The following is a 20,683-nucleotide window of genomic DNA, read 5'->3' as shown; positions in this document are numbered from 1 at the left end:
TCTTTTAATCGTCCAAGTGAACAATAGATGGTCTCAAATTTATAACTGGAAATCATATAAAACAACAATTGTGCCCAAGGTGAAGCCGCAGTAAAATAAATCCATAGTATTGCACTATCTAAATATTAATCCCAGGAGAAAAGCGCGCTGTAAGGTTCAAACAACTGAAAGAAGCACAGAAACAGTCGTAAAATTACAATAGCTTTAAAATTAGAAAAGCACTTAACTCCTCCTTTGTCGTGACAACAGGGCAGCCAAAAATACTAATTTGCAGAATACGCGTAGCTCAAACTGCCTTACATAGTGCTGACCCTCTAATACATTTGTTGTCTGTGCCCTAACATCAAGGTGCTGGTCTAACCTAGCGCCGCACGGGGTTACCCGAGCGGTCTATTGGAGGCGTGATGAAGTTTATGCCGGCACGGGAGCTCAGCGTGTTCGGTTAGAGAGCTGGCTGGTCTCTGTAGCAAAAAACTGAGTAGAAGGATCAGCAAACGAACTTAAACGGATGTCCTGTCACGTCCGCAACGCGCAAACACAAAGATCAAGAACGGAAAAAAAAGCCGTCTAAGACGCTGCAGTCATGGCCTGTGCGGCTGATCGCGGCGGAGGTTCGAGTCCTCCCTCGGACATGGGTGTGTGTGTTTGTCCTTAAGATAATTTAGGTTAAGTAGTGTGTAAGCTTAAGGACTGATGACCTTAGCAGTTAAGTCCCATAAGATTTCACACACATTTGAACATTTTTTTCCAAACTGGCCGGTAGCACTGAATATGATGGGTTACAGGATTACGTCAAAATTGCAACAGAATTGGCGGTTTATTTTTGTTGAACTGTTAACTACTTCTCATTTGATGAAACCTTATCGATTATGAGGAACAGATACGTTTCTCTTGTTGACAGATTTAATTTTGCGTTTTTTGTTAAAATACGGTATAAACTGCACAAACTTACGTTGCAATACCTATTGCGACAGAATCGTGAAACAGCGTGTCTTATTAAAATGAAACAGACGACTGGGGTAATCAATAGCTTACGGAAAACCTCATTGTGTCGGTTTGCTGTAAAATAAGATAAGAAATTTCACGTTTAGTTTGATACTAGCAAATTCTCTTTTCAGTAGTTGTATAGGACTCTTAAAAATATTACAGTATTGGATTGAAAAAAAAAAATAATAAAAAGCCATACGTTCCGCTATATCGCCGTAGATTAGAAAGTACCCTGTGTTAACGACATAGCAAAATACTCTCCTCTTTGCTTCCTACGTCTTGTCAAAATCTCGTATCGATATCTCGAACGGTTTACGAGATATGAGGTTCGTTATGAATATTTCATTCCCGTGCGCGTGCGGTCGGAAGTGATCGTTCTACATAAATTCCATTTTACGAGATTGGAGACAGATAGAGCTCCTCCCACGTCTAAAGAAAAATTCAATATCGTAGCTAAATTGCTTTTGCAGCAACGTATGGTGTATTACGCACCAAACTCAAAACCATAGCGACTCATATTTTTCATTGCAAACTTTTACGAATCCCGCGCAGCGTCGTACTTATATGCCAATATCACGTTAAATTTTGGCCACTTCAACATGAAGCTGTCTTATAAAGTTATAGGTAACGCGAAAATAATTTATTTTACCGATTAGTTTATATGCAATCGTGTGAGAAAGACTATAGAGGTAACAGTGCGCGCACAACGTTTTATCCGTAATGGCACAGGTGCACCTCGACTAGCCGCGCGGTATGGGGCGTCTTCACGGTACGCCCTGCTCCCCCCCCCCCCCCCTCCACCCGGAGGTTTGAGTCCACCCTACCTCCCTCGGGAATGGATCATGGATGTGTGTGTTGTCCATAGCGTAAGTTAGTTTAAGTTTTATTAAGTAGTGCGTAAGCTTATGGCCCGATGACGTCAGCTGTTTGGTCCCATAAGACCTTACCACATAGCAATAGCACGCGCGGGAGTCTTTCCGAACGTGTAGAGCAATATCTGGCATGTCAGATATTCTGAGCGTGCGTCTGAACGTTGTCCAATGAGATGGCACAACGCCACCTACGTCACAGGCACGCCGTCTCCCTTCAGTACAGAGTTGTGAGGCGCCATATTGGCATTCATTTCAAGGCTATACGTACCTGTACGTATATATGCCGTTTCTGAGCACCAGCAAATTGAGAATCACTGGGAAACCCGTTGTTAACTGCGTGATTCGTTCCAATAAAATAATGAGAAACATCATATTCGTGGCAAAAGAATTATTGTAACTGGCGTATTATGAGAGTAGGCTATCTGAAGGCAGCGACACACTGATGATCCACCCAAAACGCATTGTTCTTGGTACAATTTGTTATAATTAAATTTCAATTAGTAACATATCTACGATTAAGGTTTTCAGCAAGGGGTAATAAAATATACATATAAGAGGTGTGAACTTCGTTTAACGTAATGAGTAGCGGCTCCGTCCTCTGATGAGATGTTGGTTGGGGCGGTGGTTCGCGGCTTGACACTTCCAATTTTCTTTCCTAACATTCGCGTTTTTATTAGATTCTGATACTTTATTATTAGTTTAATACAAATATATGCTATAATATTTGATGTTATGCAAATATAAGTTCACCTTTTTTCAGGGGTGACTTTGTTCGATTGGCTTAATCTACAGGACAGCTTGCACTATTTGTATAAAGATATTTTGCTCCTTTTTCTTTTACGCTTCGTAATTCACATGTTGCAAAGATTCTGCTACTGGATAGGGTTTTACTAAAATGTGGGAATGATGAAATAATGTTTATCTTATGGGGAGAAGTATTCCAAATTTGTAAAGCACTGTTTGTAATGGAACTTTTATAAGCCTGTGTCCTTATTGACTGGAGATAGTACTTTCCTTTTCGTGGACGATGGAGGAAATGTGCGTTTTAATAGAGCTAACGTGGGAATCTTTCGCGCGCCCGATGAGTAAACAGTGTGATTTACGAACTATAAACAGCCCTCAACTGCCGCTGGAGTGCGTTGCGATCGCGTATACCACGTTGGGGCCCACGTACCGTATGCATAAGTCGCATCGTTCCTGAGCGTTCAGCAGCACGTTAGCTTAGCACGCTCAACGTTAACGTTCGACGGCACGGTCCGTGTGACGACGGTTAGGCGCGTGTAGCTGCGGCGGACAGCACAGCGTGTCTGCACGCGGACTGCCGACTTCCTTCCTGCTCCCACACTCACATGCGGGAAACATATACCCATGTCACCCACAGCGTGCCCACAGTCTTTACACTGACTTCACATCGCCATACAACTTGAATTTTGTCAGTGGCCGAAAGACAATTGTAATTTGCTTTCATTTTATTATTCACTGTCGATGTCACGCTTACCCGGAATGGAATCATCACCCGTAATAATCATCGGTGGTCGCGGAAAAATCGGCAAAACTCCACGTGCTACAGAACTAGTCAATTTCCAAGTTTCTTCAATGTCAATAAACTTCGACAACAGCCGTACGCTTTGAGATATTTTATTTTATTACCTCAAAGTATAGGGCTATTGAAAAGTACTTACCAACCGATGTTCCCTGGCCATGATGGAGCAACAGAGATTGAGTTTCTAAGTTGTTTTTTTGCTAAATCTTAGGTGGTGCAGCCGGCCGGAGTGGCCGAGCGGTTCTAGGCGCTACAGTCAGGAACCGCGCGACCGCTACGGTCGCAGGTTCAAATCCTGCCTCGGGCATGGATGTGTGTGATGTCCTTAGGTTAGTTAGGTTTAAGTAGTTCTAAGTTCTAGGGGACTGATGACCTCAGAAGTTGTCCCATAGTGCTCAGAGCCATTTGAACCATTTGTTTTAGGTGGTGCATGATCTGTAAGATGTTTATAGGTCCATTCATTTCAGACGAGCGAACGACTGGACAGAATTACTTGCATTTTGTTGAAAACTTTGTTTGTTGACCACGTTGGTTCAAATGGCTCTAAGCACCATGGGACTTAAGGAACATCTGAGGTCATCAGTCCCCTAGACTTATACCTAACTAACCTAAGGACATCACACAGATCCATGCCCGAGGTAGTATTCGAACCTGCGACCGTAGCAGCAGCGCGGTTCCGGACTGAAGCGCCTAGAACCGCTCGGTCACAGTGGCCGGCTGACCACGTTGAGGACGTCCATTGCACTGTACTGCCAGCATAACGGAGACCGTCAACATTTTACCAGACGTGTGAGGGAAGATCTCAACCACACTTAACCTGATCGCTGGCTTGGTCGTGTTAGTCACCAAGATCGCCAGACCTTATGTCGTTAGACTTTTGTGTATGGGGTTGGTTCATCTGGTGTGTACAAACGGAAGGTGAACACTCGAGATGAACTGCTTGCTCGCATCACGGACGCTGCTGCCCTCATTAGGGTACCGGTAGAAGCACTCAGACAAGCTGCACAACCGGTTCTCGCAAGAGTGGACAAATGCATTGAAGCTGACGGTGGGATATTGGAATATTTATTGTGGACCGTACAACAGCTGCAACGTGACGTATACTATAATGCTTAGAGGTCAATGTCTTAACAATATTCTTCAATTGATGCTTTGTAAAAGGCATGTTGTGCTGTTTACTAACTGTTGTACATGTGTGCATGTGTAAACCTGGCAGTGTATAGAATGATACAAAAAATAAACAACAATGTACTGGGTGATCAAAAAGTAAGTATAAATTTGAAAACTTAATAAACCACGGAATAATGTAGATAGAGAGGTAAAAATTGACACACATGCTTGGAATGACATGGGGTTTTATTAGAACAAAAAAAGTTCACAAAATGTCCGATAGATGGCGCTGGACAACAAAACGTCAGTGACTGCGCATGACAATCGTGTATAAAAGGAGCTGTAATGAGAGAGAGAATCCACTTCCTCCGGCAGTGCCCTAACCTTCAATCCCCTCCCTCATGTAATACCTGCAATCTCCCCCATCCCACCTACTCCCAAAAGTGTAAAGCCCGACCCTCTCCAACCACTCCTGAACTCACCGTACCTGTCCGTCCTCTGGACGCCCCCACCCCTCCTGGCAATTCCCTTCGTCCCTCCCCCCCCCCCCCCCGCTGAGGACATCATCAGGTTCCTCACCATCGTCCTCCAGAATGTTCATCCCTTTCAGCGCCCCCACACCCTCCAACAGATCTCCCTTGCCGCCCGTTCCATATTCCACCTTAAAATGTACGCCACCTATTCCAACAACCAGGCCCATTTCACCTTCTCCCGTCTTGACACCCTCGTTTAAATCCTTGTCATGGCGCGACAGCACCGTATCCTTTTCAACAATATCCGCTCCCTTCCCGCCAACAAGAACCTCTTCCTGCACACCCTTGCTACCCACCGTGTGGATGCCTTCCTCCTCAATGAAACCTTCCTCCAACCCCACCACTTCATCCACACCTCCCCCTATCTCCTCCACCGCTCCGATAATCCCCTCCCAATTGCGCGTGGCGGAGTTGCCATTGGTCACCACTGCCAGATCCCCGTTCGGCTCCAACCTCTCCTTCCCGACCCCACCGAACACCTGATCCTTAGTCTCTTCTTCCCCGGCCTTACCGTTACCTGCGCCACCATATATGTCCGCCCCAACGCCCTTTCGACTTCCTCTCCCACATTGACCGTACCTTCTCCTCCTACGTGATCGCCGCAGACCTCAACATCCATAGTCGCTCCGCTGCCCAGTTACGGCGGTGGCATCGGTTCCTCTCCTCCCTTCAAGGCGACCTCATCCCCAACCCCCAGCACACCCGTCCCGAATCCAACTCCACTCCCGATGTTATTCTCTCCTCCCCCAACCTCCTTGGTCGCATTACGATGGATGTCCTGGAGCCTATTGGTAGCGACCATCTCCCTGTCCTCCTCACCGTTTCAGACGGTCGTCGCCCCCGCCCCGACCCTCGTAATGACCCTCCCCCTAAGTACGTCCATGACTATTCCCGTGCCAACTGGAATGCCTACCGGGATACCCTCTCCACCCAGGTCGATAGCCACCCTCTCACCTACCACCATCCCTATGATGTCACCCATGCCGCCTCCTTTCTCCAGCAGACCTTGTCTGAGGCCGTGGAGGCCCACGTCCCTACTGTTGCCCTCCACCCCCACCGTCCTACCTTACCCCCACAGGCCGTCCTCCTCCTCCGTGAATCACGTCGTCTCTACCGTGCCTTCCTCCGCACGCGTGACCCGGACACACTACGACGCCACCGCCAACTCCAGCGACACGTTCGTAATTTGCTCGCGGCTAAGAAACGCCGGGACTGGCGACAGACATGCACCCATTTAAATGCTACCCTCCCTATCAACTCGTCCAAGTTCTGGTCCGCCTTCCGTCGCCTTACCGGAACTAAGCCCTCCCCTTACTATCCTCTTCTCCATGATGATCACCCCTTCCCTGACGCCCTTAGTAAGGCCAATCACTTTGCCTCCTACCTGTCCGATGTGTTTTCCATCCCCGATGATCCCCAGTTCGATTACTCCCTCTTCCCGGATTTCCGCGATCGAACTGACACCTCTCTCCCTCCCGTCGCTCCTGGTTTCCAGTACTTGGACAACATTGCACACACGGAACTCAATGCCCCTATCACTACACAGGATCTCATTACTACACTCCGCACAAAACGCAACACCGCTCCTGGTCACGATCGTGTCACCTACCGTCACCTTCGTGAAGCTCCTGTCTCTTTCCTCTACACCCTGGCCAGGCTCTACAATGTCGTTCCGTCCACCGGTTCCTACCCCGACCTGTGGAAAACCTCCCGTATCCTCATGTTCCTTAAACGTGGCAAACCGCCGTCCGCCGTCTCCTCCTACCGTCCCATCAGCCTTACCTCGGTCTTCAGCAAGGTCCTGGAGTCAATCCTCACCTGACGCATCCACCAGCATCTCCGCCAGCACCGCCTCCTTCCCGTTACCCAGTGTGGCTTTCGGCCGTCCTTCTCTTCCGACGATCTTCTCCTTCACCTCACTCATCTCCTTTCCGAACAGCTCAATTCCCGTCGCTCCGCAATCTTCCTCTCTCTTGACCTCGAACGCGCTTATGACCGCGTATGGCATTCCGGTCTCCTCTTCAAGCTCCAAACCTTCGCCCTTCCCATTAACTACGTCCGTCTGATCGGTTCCTTTCTCTCCCGCCGTCCTTCCTATGTCACCATCCATAACACAGATTCCTACACCTTTTTCCCCTCCGCCGGTGTGCCCCAAGGCTCCGTCCTCTCCCCCCTTCTGTACCTTTTGTACACGGCGGACATGCCGCCGCCGTCACCCCCTGTCCACCTTCTCCAGTTTGCCGATGACACCGCCTTCCTTGCCCTTGCCCCCACCCTGCAACGCTCCCAACACCTTCTCCAATCCCATCTTGACCGATTCACCGCTTGGTGCAACCAGTGGTTACTCAAGGTCAATCCTTCCAAAACCCAGGCGATCATTGTAGGCAAAACCACCCCTTCCTTCCGCCTCCTTGATTTCTATCTCACCGTCTATGGCCGTCCCATCGCCCTCGCTCCCACCCTTAAGTACCTTGGCGTCACCCTCGACCGTCGCCTCTCCTGGACGCCCCATCTCCAGACAATCCAAGCCAAGGCACGTTCCCGACTCCGTCTCCTCAAGCTCCTTTCCGGCCGTACGTGGGGTCTGCACCCCTCCACCATCCTCCACACCTATAAGTCCCTCATCCGCCCTATCCTTTGTGATGCCCATCCGGCTTGGATCTCCGCCCCCCCTACCTTTTATAAATCTCTCCAAATCCTTGAACGTCATGCTCTCCGCCTCGCCTATCGCATCCGTCTCCCCTCCCCCACGCGGATCCTGTATGATCTCATCCCCTTCCCCCACCTCCTCCTTTTCCTTGAAAGGATACGGATCCTGTACACCTCCCGTAAACTCGACCCTCCTCACCCGCTCGTCTCCCCGATCCTCTCCCACCCCCGCCCGCTGCCGCGCCTGTATTCCCACGTCCCACCCGGTCTCCATCTCTCCACCCTCCTTACCCTCTCCCAAGGTGGCTTCCGCCAGCTCCCTCTCCCTGATGATGTCCTCGTCCCCTCCATCTACCCCTCCTATCAACTTTGACCCTGCCCCGCCCCCCTCTTCCGGTGTCCTTTCCTTTCGGCACCCTCCCTCCCTTCTCTTCCCTTCCCTTCTCTTTCCTTTTCCCCTGTCCCCTCCCTCCACCCCTCTTCCCCCGGGCTTCCTTTCCCCCTTCCTCCCTCCCCCCTTTCTCCCCTGCCCGTGGCATCTCTACTCTCCCATCTCGCTCTCCCACTCCCCTTCCTCCTCCTCCTCCTCCTCTATTGACAGGTCCCCGGACTCGCACACGCTCAGTGGATATTCGCGCGCTGGAGATCACCGCCATCAGTGTATCGTGTGTGCCGTCCTGTTTAGTGTTCAGTGTTCACCGTCACACTCCATCGTTCACCAGTGCCATCGTCTTCTTCAGTATTTGTGCGTCGTGTCAACAGTTCGTCGTGTGGATTGTCATCGAGTGTGAACGGCTTCTTGTGTTTTTATGTTCATGTGTCTCCTGTTTTTTCCCGCCGTTTTTCTAAGTGATGTCTCTTCTCTGTTTATCTCATTGTACTCGGCTGAAGAGCGGCGTATTGTGCTGCTGCCAGCCTACCTGATTGTTCAGGTGTCAAAATAACAATAAAGTAAAAAAAAAAAAAAAAAGAGAGAGAGAATCAGATGGGCCAGCAGTCGCAGCATATTGACGTTACCTGAAAAGGCGTTTTTAGTGAAGCTGTGTTATAGAAAGGGGAATGTGCTAGTTCAGTGTTACGATCCTATCGCCATAGGAAGGGGATTCGAACGGGTAAAGGTCCGTTGACAAATGCAGCTGTGGCGAGAATGATTTCGAAGTTCGAAGCCACGGGTTGTTTAGACGATAGACCCCGTAGTGGCCGACCGAGCACCAGGCGTAATGCTGCTGATACAGTTCAGGATGAAATGGAGACTGTAGCGGGTTCGACTATGCGCGGGGAAGTCAGCGCTCGTGCAGTCGCACGTCGCACCGGCATTCCATGCACTACTGTTTGGTTGGCATTGAGGCGTACCCTCCGATGCTATCCGTACAAAATTCATCGGCAACATGAACTGTTATCTGGCGATTTAGTGAAGTGGAGGGCATTTGCGGTGTGGGCGTTTCAAAAGATGGCGGAAGATGACGATTGGTTGAATAACGTGTTGTGGACCGACGAAGCTCATTTCACGCTCCGAGGGTCTGTGAACGCCCACAACTACAGAATTTGGGCTACCGAAAATCCTAGAACTGTCGTGGAAACTCCATTGCACGGCGAGAAAGTCACGGTATGTGTTGGATTTACCACATCTACCGTTATCGGGCCTTTTTTCTTCGAGGAAATGCGCGATTCTGGTTTTGTAACTGCTACCGTGACGGGTGAGAGGTTCGCCGGTATGTTACAGAATCGCATCATCCCCAGCCTGGCTGATAAACACCTGCTGGCACGTACGATGTTTATGCAGGATGGCCATCCACCCCATATTGCTAGACGCGTGAAAGATCTCTTGCGCGCGTCGTTTGGTGATGATCGTGTGCTCAGCCACCACTTTCGTCATGCTTGGCCTCCCAGATCCCAAGACCTCAGTCCGTGCGATTATTGGCTTTGGGGTTACCTGAAGTCGCAAGTGTATCGTAATCGACCGACATCTCTAGGGATGCTGAAAGACAACATCCGACGCCAGTGCCTCACCATAACTCCGGACATGCTTTACAGTGCTGGTCACAACATTATTCCTTGACTACAGCTATTGTTAAGGAATGATGGTGGACATATTGAGCATTTCCTGTAAAGCACATCATCTTTGCTTTGTCTTACTTTTTTATGCTAATTATTGCTACTCTGATCAGATGAAGCGCCATCTGTCGGACATTTTTTGAACTTTTGTATTTTTTTAGTTCTAATAAAAACCCCATGTCATTCCAAGCATGTGTGTCAATTTGTACCTCTCTATCTACATTATTCCGTGATTTATTCAGTTTTCAAATTTATACTGACTTTTTGATGACCCGGTACATTAAATGTGTTCTATCTGGGAAACCATTCGGAACAGTGCATATATCCATATGAAACTTTTTGCTTCAAATGATCGTTTCTATCACATCTCTGAAAACTGGCTGTTGGTCCTGGTACACCTTGTATATTTCAAGGCAAGCGAGTGGTTGCTCCACCTTAGTTATCGCCTGCTTTGCTACTGCTGAGATCGGGTTCTATTTTGGTCTGGTAGCTGTGTGTGGAAAGCGATGTCCCGCTGTTGCCAGGTGCAGTTTACGGGTCCGTCGACGCGGTGGAGGTCTCGGAGGACGTGTCACAGAGCAAGTACTGCTCGGAGCGGCACATCGTGCCGCACTCGTCCTGGAGCCTGCGGCCGCAGCGACAGAGACTGCAGCTGGCGCATCCGACGCCGTACGTGGTGGTCAAGCACACGGCAGGTGGGCGCTGCTTCGGTCTGTCCGATTGCACACCCGTGCTGCAAGCCATACAGGTGTGTTCGCTTAATTTCCGCCAGTTTTCGAGCTCCCTGCATCAATAATACGACACCGGGCCACACCAGGCCCGCGACTTTTACCCGCTCTACCTTAATAAGCCATACTGCTACTCTCGTACACTATGTGATCAAAAGTATCCGGACACCTGGCTGAAAATGACTTACAAGTTAGTGGCGCTCTCCATCGGTAATGCTGGAATTCAAAATGGTGTGGCCCATCCTTAGCCTTGATGGCAGCTTCCACTCTCGCAGCCAAACGTTCAATCAGGTGCTGGAAGGTTTCTTGGGGAACGGTAGCCCATTCTTCACGGAGTGCTGCACTCAGAACAGGTATCGATGTCGGTTGGTGAAGTCGGCGCTCCAAAACATCACAAAGGTGTTCTATAGGATTCAGGTCAGGACTCTGTGAGGGCCAATCCATTACAGGGATGTTATTGTCGTGTAACCACTCCGCCACAGGCCGTGCGTCATTAACAAATGCTCGATCGTGTTGAAAGATGCAATCGCCATCCCCGAATTGCTCTTCAACAGTGGGAAGCAAGAAGGTGTTTAAAACAGCAATGTAGGCCTGTACTGTGGCAGCGCCACGCAAAACTACAAGGGGTGCAAGCCCGCTCCATGAAAAACGCGACCACACCACAACACCACCGCCTCCGAATTTTACTTTTGGCACTACACGCGCTGGCAGTTGACGTTCACCGGGCATTCGCCATACCCACACGCTGCTATCGGATCGCCACATTGTGTGCCGTCACTCCACACAACGTTTTTCCATTGTTCAATCGTCCAACGTTTACGCCCCTAATACCAAGCGAGGTGTCGTTTGGTATGTACCGGCGTGATGTGTGGCTTATGAGCAGCCGCTAGACCATGAAATCCAAGTTTTCTCACCTCCCGCCTGTCATAGTACCTGCAGTGGATCCTGATGCAGTTTGGAATTCCTGTGTGATGGTTTGGATAGATGTCTGCCTATTACAAATTACGACCCTCTTCAACTGTCGGCGGTCTCTGTCAGTCCACAGATGAGGTCGGCCTGTACGCTTTTGTTCTGTACGTTTTCCTTCACGTTTCCACTTCACTATCACATCGTATACAATGGACCTAGGGATTGTTTAGGAGTGTGGAAATCTCGCATACAGACGTATGACACAAGCTGACCACGTTCGAAGTCCGTGAGTTCCGAGGAGCGCCCCATTCTGCCCTTTTACGATGTCTAATGACTACTGAGGTCGCTGATATGGAGTACCTGGCAGTAGGTGGCAGCAAAATGCACCTAATATGAAAAACGTATGTTTTTTTGGGGTGTCCGGATACTTTTGATCACATAGTGTATCAGTATTAAACTAATGAGTACTATTACATATTTATTAGAAAACAGAAAAAGATCAATTAATATCTCAAGTACCCTGTTTTTACACTAGGATGCCGAAAAAGTGTCTAGAGAAAATAAAGTACACTCTAAGACTAAAAACAGAAGAAAGAAAAAAGAAAATGAAACGACACTCCACGAAGGAATTATCTGAAAGGGATGGAAACTGACAGATCTGATGTACATTTATAGACAAACAAATGATTAAAATTCAGAAAAATTGGGTGATGTATTCAAGAGAAAGAACTTCACAAAATGAACAAGTCAATAAGGCTTTGGTCCACCTCTGGCCCTTACGCAAGCAGTATTGATTAATCGAGGTATTGGATATTCTCCTGAAGAATATCGTGCCAAATTCTGTCCAGTTGGCGCTTTAGATCGCCAAATTCTCAAGATGGTTTGACGGCCCTGTCCATAATGCTAAAAACGTGCTCTAGCCGTGCGCAGGCGGGCGTTACGTTGCTGAAATGTAAGCCCAGGATTGCTTGTAATGAAGGGCAACAAAACAGGTGTAGAATATCGTCGACGTACTGCTGTGCTGTAAGGATGCCGCTGATGACGACCAAAGGGGTTATGCTATGAAAAGACCATCGCTCCTGGTTGTCTGGCCGTATGATGGGTGACAGTTAAGTTGGTATCCCAACGCTGTCCAAGGCATCTCCAGACACGTCTGTGCTAATCTTCGGGACTCAGTTCGATGCGGGACTCATCACTGAAGACAATTCTACTCCATTCAATGAGATTCCAGGCCGTATACGTGTCTGGAAACGCTCCGGACAGCGGAGTGGTACCAACCTGTCGCCCACCATCCAGCCCGACAACCAGTAGTGATGGCCTACGTGCCATTTGTTTTCATAGCAGGACCCCTTTGGTTGTCATCCGCGACACCCTTACAGCACAGCAGTACTTCGACGATATTCTACGTCCCGGCCTGTTGGCCTCCATGGCGAGCCATCCTGGATTTACATTTCAGCAAGATAATACCCGCCCGCACACGGCAAGAGTTTCTACTGCTTCCCTTCGTGCTTGCCAAACCCGATCTTGGCCAGCACGGTCGCCTGATCGCTCCCCAAACGGGAACGCTTGGAGCATTATGGGTAGGGCCATCCATGCATCTCGGGAATTTGAAGGTCTAAACCGCTAACTGGACAGAATTTGGCCCGATATCTCTCAGGAAGACATCCAACAACTCTATGAATCCGTGCCGAGGCAAGTAACTTGTTGTGGACTGACAAGAGCAGCCAGTCCACAATGAAGTAGCCGACAGGGCACGCGTCAACTCACGCCGTCTTGCGTTAAGTCTGAAACAGGATACGTGGTAAAAGCTATAAAGAAAAGAACGGAGCTTCTCATATACTTAACTTTAATTTCTTCTTGTACATTGATCTTGATAATACAAGTGAGACTCTCTCCAGATATGGATAACTGCGCCTTGCTAGGTCGTAGCCATGGACTTAGCTGAAGGCTATTCCAACTGTCTCTCGGCAAATGAGAGAAAAGCTTCGTACGTCTAGTCGCTAGCAATGTCGTCCGTACAACTGGGCGAGTTCTCGTAAGTCTCTCGCGACCTGCCTTGTGGTGGCGCTCGGTCTGCGATCACAGAGTGGCGACACGCGGGTCCGACATGTACTACTGGACCGCGGCCGATTTAAGCTACCACCTAGCAAGTGTGGTGTCTGGCTGTGACACCACATAACTGCTTACGTAAGAGCCAGAAGTTGACCAACATGGTGTTGGCGTGTTCGTTTCTGTGAAGCACTTCCTCTGAATAAATCATCCAATGTTTCTAAAATTGTAATCATTTGTTCGTCTGTATATGTACATCATATCTACCGATTTCTGTCACATTCGGATAAATCTTTCGTGGTGCATCGCTTTTCTTTTCTTTCTTTCTTTTTGTCTTAGTGGCTCAAATAGCACTGAGCACTATGGGACTTAACTGCTGAAGTCATCAGTCCCCTAGAATTTAGAACTACTTAAACCTAACTAACCTAAGGACCTCACACACATCCATGCCCGAGGCAGGATTCGAACTTGCGACCGTAGCGGTCGCGCGGTTCCGGACTGTAGCGCCTAAAGCCGCTCGGCCACTCCGGCCGGCTTGTCTTAGTATATTACAATAACGAGCTTCGATTGCAAGCACTTTTATTCAGGAGATATATTATTTAAGTAAAAGTTAAAATTTAAACTTTCAAATAATACGAGTATGTTCATCCCACCGTTGCTCAGTTTTGTTTTCAGTGAATAATTCTATATCATTGTTTTTCTTGTCAGTTTTTGATGCGTCGCCATAACCGACACTATGCAACCAAACGTACTTTTCTCACGTTATTCACAAAAATGAATCTGTTAGTCGGTCTATAGAACGAGTTATAACGACAATGAAAACTCTCGCACGTATTTATCGTTCTCTAACGCGCAGAGCACTGTTCTGCATACATACAGGGTGTACAAAATAAAACTGTCCCGAAAAAATATTTTCAGTAATAACGACACGGGACTGACCTTTGTTAATGAACTTCACAGAAAATGCTGGAATGACTACCGTTGAGGCCAATCCAGCGCTGTGCTCGATTTACCAGTGTTTGACACCCGTAGCATCTTTGCTAGAGGGACGGCAGCAATGGTGTTTTCGATCTTCTGCAGTAGCTCTTCTAGTGTGTGAAGATTATTTGAGTAGACCTGACCATTCAATCTGCTCCACAGGTAAAACTCACAGGGAAAGACATCAGGCGATCGAGGTTGGCCAGGAGTTTGCACTACCCCTTCTAATTACCTTCACCTCACCGCACACCCCCAGCACTAATTACGAGCTTGTCAAGGTGGTGTGAGTTGTTGCTCCGTATGAAAATATTAATGCAATTCTTCGTGCTCTGTGTCCGTAGCTCGTGGTCTTGCGGTAACGTTCTCGCTTCCCGTGCGTGGTGTACCGGGTCCGATTCTCGGCGGGGTCAGGTATTTTTTCCTGCCTCGAGATGACTGGGTGTTGTGTCGTCTTCAACATCATCATTCATCCACATTACCATTGGAGGAAGGCAATGGCAAACCACCTCCACTAGGACCTCCCCAAATACAGCGGTGCGTGTCTCCCGTATCGTCCACTACGCTCCTCGGAGTATGGGACCTCATCATCTTCTGTGAGTTGGTCCACATGTGGATTAAACAATTTATGGACTTACTGGTTAGCATTAACAATTTGGTGAAAGAATCGAGGTACGATGCGGACACTAGACATTGCGCTCCAAATAGCAATCGTGAGATCCGCGTACTGATGGTGATTTTCCCAAGCCTAATGGGACTTGGTTGTGAGTTCGCACATCCTGGCAGACTGAACCATCCCTCATCTGAAGAAATGAAAATATGAGGATCCAAAAATCCTGATTACACTTCACTGAGAAAACACCAACAAGCGAAAGTTTTTCTGGACGCTTTGACTCGTGACTAACAGTAAATTTCTAAGGATACAGCTGCAGGTAGTTCTTGGCAAAGTTTCGACACGACTAGGTCTCAGGTCCCACTTGCATGGTGTTGAGATTTTGTCGGACTTTGTTCATTAAAGCAACTCTGGTTTCCAAACTCTTTTTCCGTAGTGTTACGCTGCAGAGCCCGTTTCGCGTCATTTTCCCACTAAATTCTGTATTGCAGATCTTGCAGGAGGTTTTTCTAAAAAAGTTCGCCTCCTAAACTCCAGTACTAACAGTATTGCACAGAAATATCGACAGTGAACACTAGTCGCTAAATGGATCTGCTCCTCTCATTCACTCAAACATAATGACATAGCGAAGTACTCGGAACAGAACATGCGGGAGTGGCACATGTGGAGACATATGGCAACACCTGACTGGTGCAGCGACATTACCGTTTCCAGCGTTTTCTGCGACAGGCAGTTCTCCTGTTCATTAACAACGGTCAGGTTAGTTCTGTGCCAGTCTTAGGGGGCTCTCACATGCTTAATATTCATTGCGTAGTAATAGTGTCAATATATTGCGCGAATGTCTGAGGCCAATAACAATAATATTGCGCAGACTCTATCCCGGGACGAGTCAGTTACCATTCTACGTTCGCAGCGAATATGACTGTGCTTTACCATGTGAAACTGTATGCGTGTATTGCGTCTGAGCTTCTTGCCTCTCCAAACACAAACAGAAATTATACAGAATGAGTGAAAGCATCCTGAAAATCTGTATGCGTGTATTGCGTCTGAGCTTCTTGCCTCTCCAAACACAAACAGAAATTATACAGAATGAGTGAAAGCATCCTGAAAATCTGTATGCGTGTATTGCGTCTGAGCTTCTTGCCTCTCCAAACACAAACAGAAATTATACAGAATGAGTGAAACCATCCTGAAAATCTGGATGCGTGTATTGCGTCTGAGCTTCTTGCCTCTCCAAACACAAACAGAAATTATACAGAATGAGTGAAAGCATCCTGAAAATCTGTATGCGTGTATTGCGTCTGAGCTTCTTGCCTCTCCAAACACAAACAGAAATTATACAGAATGAGTGAAACCATCCTGAAAATCTGTATGCGTGTATTGCGTCTGAGCTTCTTGCCTCTCCAAACACAAACAGAAATTATACAGAATGAGTGAAACCATTCTGAAAATCTTCCAGTATACTTTTCATTGGACGAGAGGCATGTTTACTGCGACCTAGGTTCGTAAATCACAACAACAGCTAATTATGAATTAAACAAATGAACTGTGTAAGTTGTCTTGTACACGTCCTATTTTGTATATATTCCTCTACTGTAATAAATGTTGTAAACGTAATAAAACAGTTATTTAGTTACTTCTGATTGAAAATCATATGATCTTATGTGAGCATGAGATAACTGTTACAAGAAAAAAAAAAAGACATTTACGTTCACTAGACAGCTGACCTGATCTTATCTGCCACGTCTGAACACTGCTACAAGTAAAATAAACGTTTCTGATTACTGCCATGACACCACTATCATCAGTTTCCTTTGTTACGGTGGATAACGAGGTATCTGGCGTTTCCTGACCATTCTGGAATTTTTATTTCTCAGGGTATCGCATGGCGCTTTGTTATACATCGTCTAGCATTCTCCATGATTTTTGTCATTCACTATTTTCAGCTCTTTGAAGAAATTTGTTTGAAGCAAAGTTGTTACGAGAGAACTGAATTTCTGTCGGTCGGACAGGAACTGTCGTTAAGTGTGCGTCATCACCCTTGTGCCGTACAATACGCTGAGCGAACTTCAATATTTTTAAACTCTTCGATCTTCATATTGAACGTGTGGGGCACCCTTTATAAATATTTTCGGGACAATATTATTTTCTCCAGTCTGTATGTATATATGCGCTCCTCTGCCTAAAGGGCAAGTTGCGGAATTAGAGGAGGGGAATTGTGGACTCTTCCTCGAGCTCTTCGGAATTGCAATGTCAGTCCAAAACACTGACTGCGCCACTTCATATCTTATTGATTCTAGTTTGTGTCTAGGTGCGTCACCATACTGATCGTTTAATTATTAATTTGGGTAGCATGAGTCAGAATCAGAGAAGTTTTCTATGTACAGTGATACGTCAGCACCTCCAATTCCGCAAGTAAGCTTGCAGGATATTGTTCACATTTGCCATGTTATTTCCAGAACACTACCTTGAACACTAAAGCTTATTTCTCTGAAATACTTCAATTATTTAACGGCTATTGCGGTTTCGACAGACTAGTCATTATCAACAGCTCTACAAAAAATAAAGAGCAGTTTACAAGTAGAAGTATAATGACATTACACTGATAAACTAAATAATAGGTACTTAAACTACACAAATTTAAAACAGGATTTCATAAATACTTGTTGGACGATGGCGGCGTCAGGGTATTCTTGGAGTCAACTGTTCTGAGAGTCTCCTACTGGAGGGCTGAATGGGGCTAGCCACTATAAATCCCTATATGGCCAGATGTGGTTGTGCGAATCACTTTGGTATACACACATGATTTTATTGAAGATGACGTAAAATAATTTTACATTACATCCCAGTAAAATACTCTCATGAACTAATCTGAATTTGCCAAGATGTGTAGGGTGTATAAAAATATTCGCTACCAGTCACAATAAAAGGTTATTTATTTGTCACACGACCGGTTTCGGGCTTGCGCCAATCCTCAGGTGTTTATACATTCATGTACATGTTTGTACTGTTGGAGACCACTGTATAAATACAAAAAAATTATTTGCTGGTGGCTACACAGATACAAGTGGGACAATTGTAAGTGGTAAGGCAGGATTTGACGAATATATATCTGTACTTACATAAAGATGAAGCACCATTATTACAGTTATGCTGTGGTGATAGTTTTGCCACTTAGTTACACGCTTATTGTCGTTTTCACGTCCATATTTCAGTTTTACCAAGTATAGCTTCCTATTTCACTATTATGATGTGCACTCGTGAAATATACTATGTTTACATACAAAAATGTGGGCTGTGGTCAAAGACATCTAAGTTCTTTCGCGGGCAAGGTCCCGAGTTCGAGTCTCAGTCCGGCACACAGTTTTAATCTGCCAGGAAGTTTGATATCAGCGCACACTCCGCTGCAGAGTGAAAATCTCATTCTCGAAGCATTCGAATTATATTAGCGCAGCAGATGTTTTGATAATTGGTTTATAAAGTTCATTTAAAATATTTTAATGCTATTAAATTCCACATCAGTGTTTAATGTTATACACAGGAACTTTTCTTATGAATTACGTTAGTGCTGTATATGTTGCACCAATGAGGTTTCTTAAAAAAAACATATGAAGCCCCAGTAGTTAGTGTATGGGTAGTTATGACGGTGGACTTTCAATTCAATATTCGCCAGGTTACTCTGCACCTGTACCAGATGGTATGTACAACAAATTTCTATTATAAGTAATTTCTTAAGAACGTTGAAGCTTTCTGAACTTAAACGTTAAACCACCTGTAATTTGCACCAATTATAACTACAAAATAATTTTTGTAATAGATCTGATGATTGGCAGCTTGCACCAAACCGGTCATATAGAAATAAAGGAAAGCGATCTGGAGGCTGATTTTGGATGCATGTTTTTCTTTTTTTTATGACCATTGCTTTTCACAATATATATAAATGACCTAGTAGATAGTGTCGGAAGTTCCATGCGGCTTTTCGCAGAAGATGCTGCAGTATACAGAGAAGTTGCAGTACTAGAAAATTGCAGCGAAATGCAGGAAGATCTGCAGCGGATAGGCACTTGGTGCAGGGAGTGGCAACTGACCCTTAACATAGACAAATGTAATGTATTTCGGATACATAGAAAGAAGGATCCTCTATTGTATGATTATATGATAGCGGAACAAACACTGGTAGCAGTTACTTCTGTAAAATATCTGGGAGTATGCGTACGGAACAATTTGCAGTGGAATGAGCATATAAAATTAATTGTTGATGAGGCGGGTACCAGGTTGAGATTCATTGGAAGAGTCCTTAGAAAATGTAGTCCGTCAACAAAGGAGGTGGCTTACATACCACTAGTTTGACCTACACTTGAGTATTGCTCATCAGTGTGGGATCCGTACCAGGTCGAGTTGACGGAAGAGATAGAGATGATCCAAAGAAGAGCGGCGCGTTTCGTCACAGGGTTATTTGGTAACCGTGACAGCGTTACGGAGATGTTTAGCAAACTCAAATGGCAGACTCCGCAAGAGAGGCGCTCTGCATCGCGATGTAGCTTGCTATCCAGGTTTCGAGAGGGTGCTTTTCTGGATGAGGTATCGAGTACATTGCTTCCCTCTACTTATACCACCCGAGGAGATCACGAATATAAAATTAGAGAGATTAGAGCGCGCACGGAGGCTTTCCGGCAGTCGTTCTTCCCGCGAACCATACGCGACTGGACCAGGAAAGGGAGGTAATGACAGTGGCACGTAAAGTGCCCTCCGCCACACACCGTTGGATGGCTTGCGGAGTATAAATGTAGATAGTGGATCTAGAATTGAAACTTGTGGCACTCTATTAATGCATTTTCCCTCCAGTCAAGAAGTCATCCTTGTTCGCAGGAGCTGCACTGGCAGAAGTATCAGCAGCCGGAGATCTCGTACAACTTCTTGATCGACAGCAGCGGCAATATCTACGAGGGCCGGGGCTGGAACGGCACGAACACCAGTAAGGGTTTCGTGCTGCGCTGCAACGTGGACGTGGCGCTAATCGGCAACTACGTGGAGCACAACGTGACGAGGCAGATGTCGTCGGCACTGCGCTGGCTGCTCGACGAGGGCGTGAGGTCGGGCATGCTGGCGCCCGACTACCGCCTGCTGGCGCACAACCAGGTCAAGAACACGCTGAGCCCGGGCCGCTGGGCGCTGATGGAGATCGCCGACTGGCCGCACCGCTGCCGCTGGAACTGCGACACGGGCGTCCTCTGCATCCGTCCAGCCGACGGCGACGACAGCTCCGGCCTGTAGATCTACTTGTTCGAGAATCCTATCTTGTCATCACGTAATATCTTTATGTAACACAGTTGACAACAAAGTTGTAAATAAATGTAAACTTTCTTAGTAAATACTCTCTCTACATTGTGTTGTTGGAAATCATCATAATCTCTGTAAAGAAAATATAAAACTGTATGTCAACAACAAACGAAAAGCAACGTTTCCATTTCAGTTTCTACGCTATTGGCAATTAAAGTTGCTACACCAAGAAGAAATACAGATGATAAACGGGTATTGGACAAATATATTATACTAGAACTGATATGAGATTACATTTTCACGCAATTTGGGTGCATAGATCCTGAGAAATCAATACCCAGAACAACCACCTCTGGCCGTAATAACGGCCTTGATACGCC

General features: G+C 46.7%; 1 protein-coding gene across 2 annotated transcripts in view; it reads left to right on the top strand.

Moving 5' to 3' along the window:
• LOC126260838 (peptidoglycan-recognition protein SC1a/b-like) overlaps nt 1-20,395 on the top strand; it is a 137,641-nt gene extending 117,246 nt beyond the window's left edge. For both annotated transcript variants that reach the window (XM_049958238.1, XM_049958237.1), the window contains exons 3-4: nt 10,274-10,497; nt 19,893-20,395. In XM_049958238.1, the coding sequence (XP_049814195.1) occupies nt 10,274-10,497; nt 19,893-20,297 (629 nt within the window). In that variant the 3' untranslated portion in view covers nt 20,298-20,395. The remainder of the gene's footprint in view (nt 1-10,273; nt 10,498-19,892) is intronic.
• The last annotated feature ends 288 nt before the right edge of the window (nt 20,396-20,683 follow it).

This window comes from Schistocerca nitens, chromosome 5 (assembly GCF_023898315.1).
Source record: "Schistocerca nitens isolate TAMUIC-IGC-003100 chromosome 5, iqSchNite1.1, whole genome shotgun sequence".
Taxonomy (NCBI): Eukaryota; Metazoa; Arthropoda; class Insecta; order Orthoptera; family Acrididae; genus Schistocerca; species Schistocerca nitens.
This window is presented reverse-complemented; position numbering and strand designations above follow the sequence as displayed.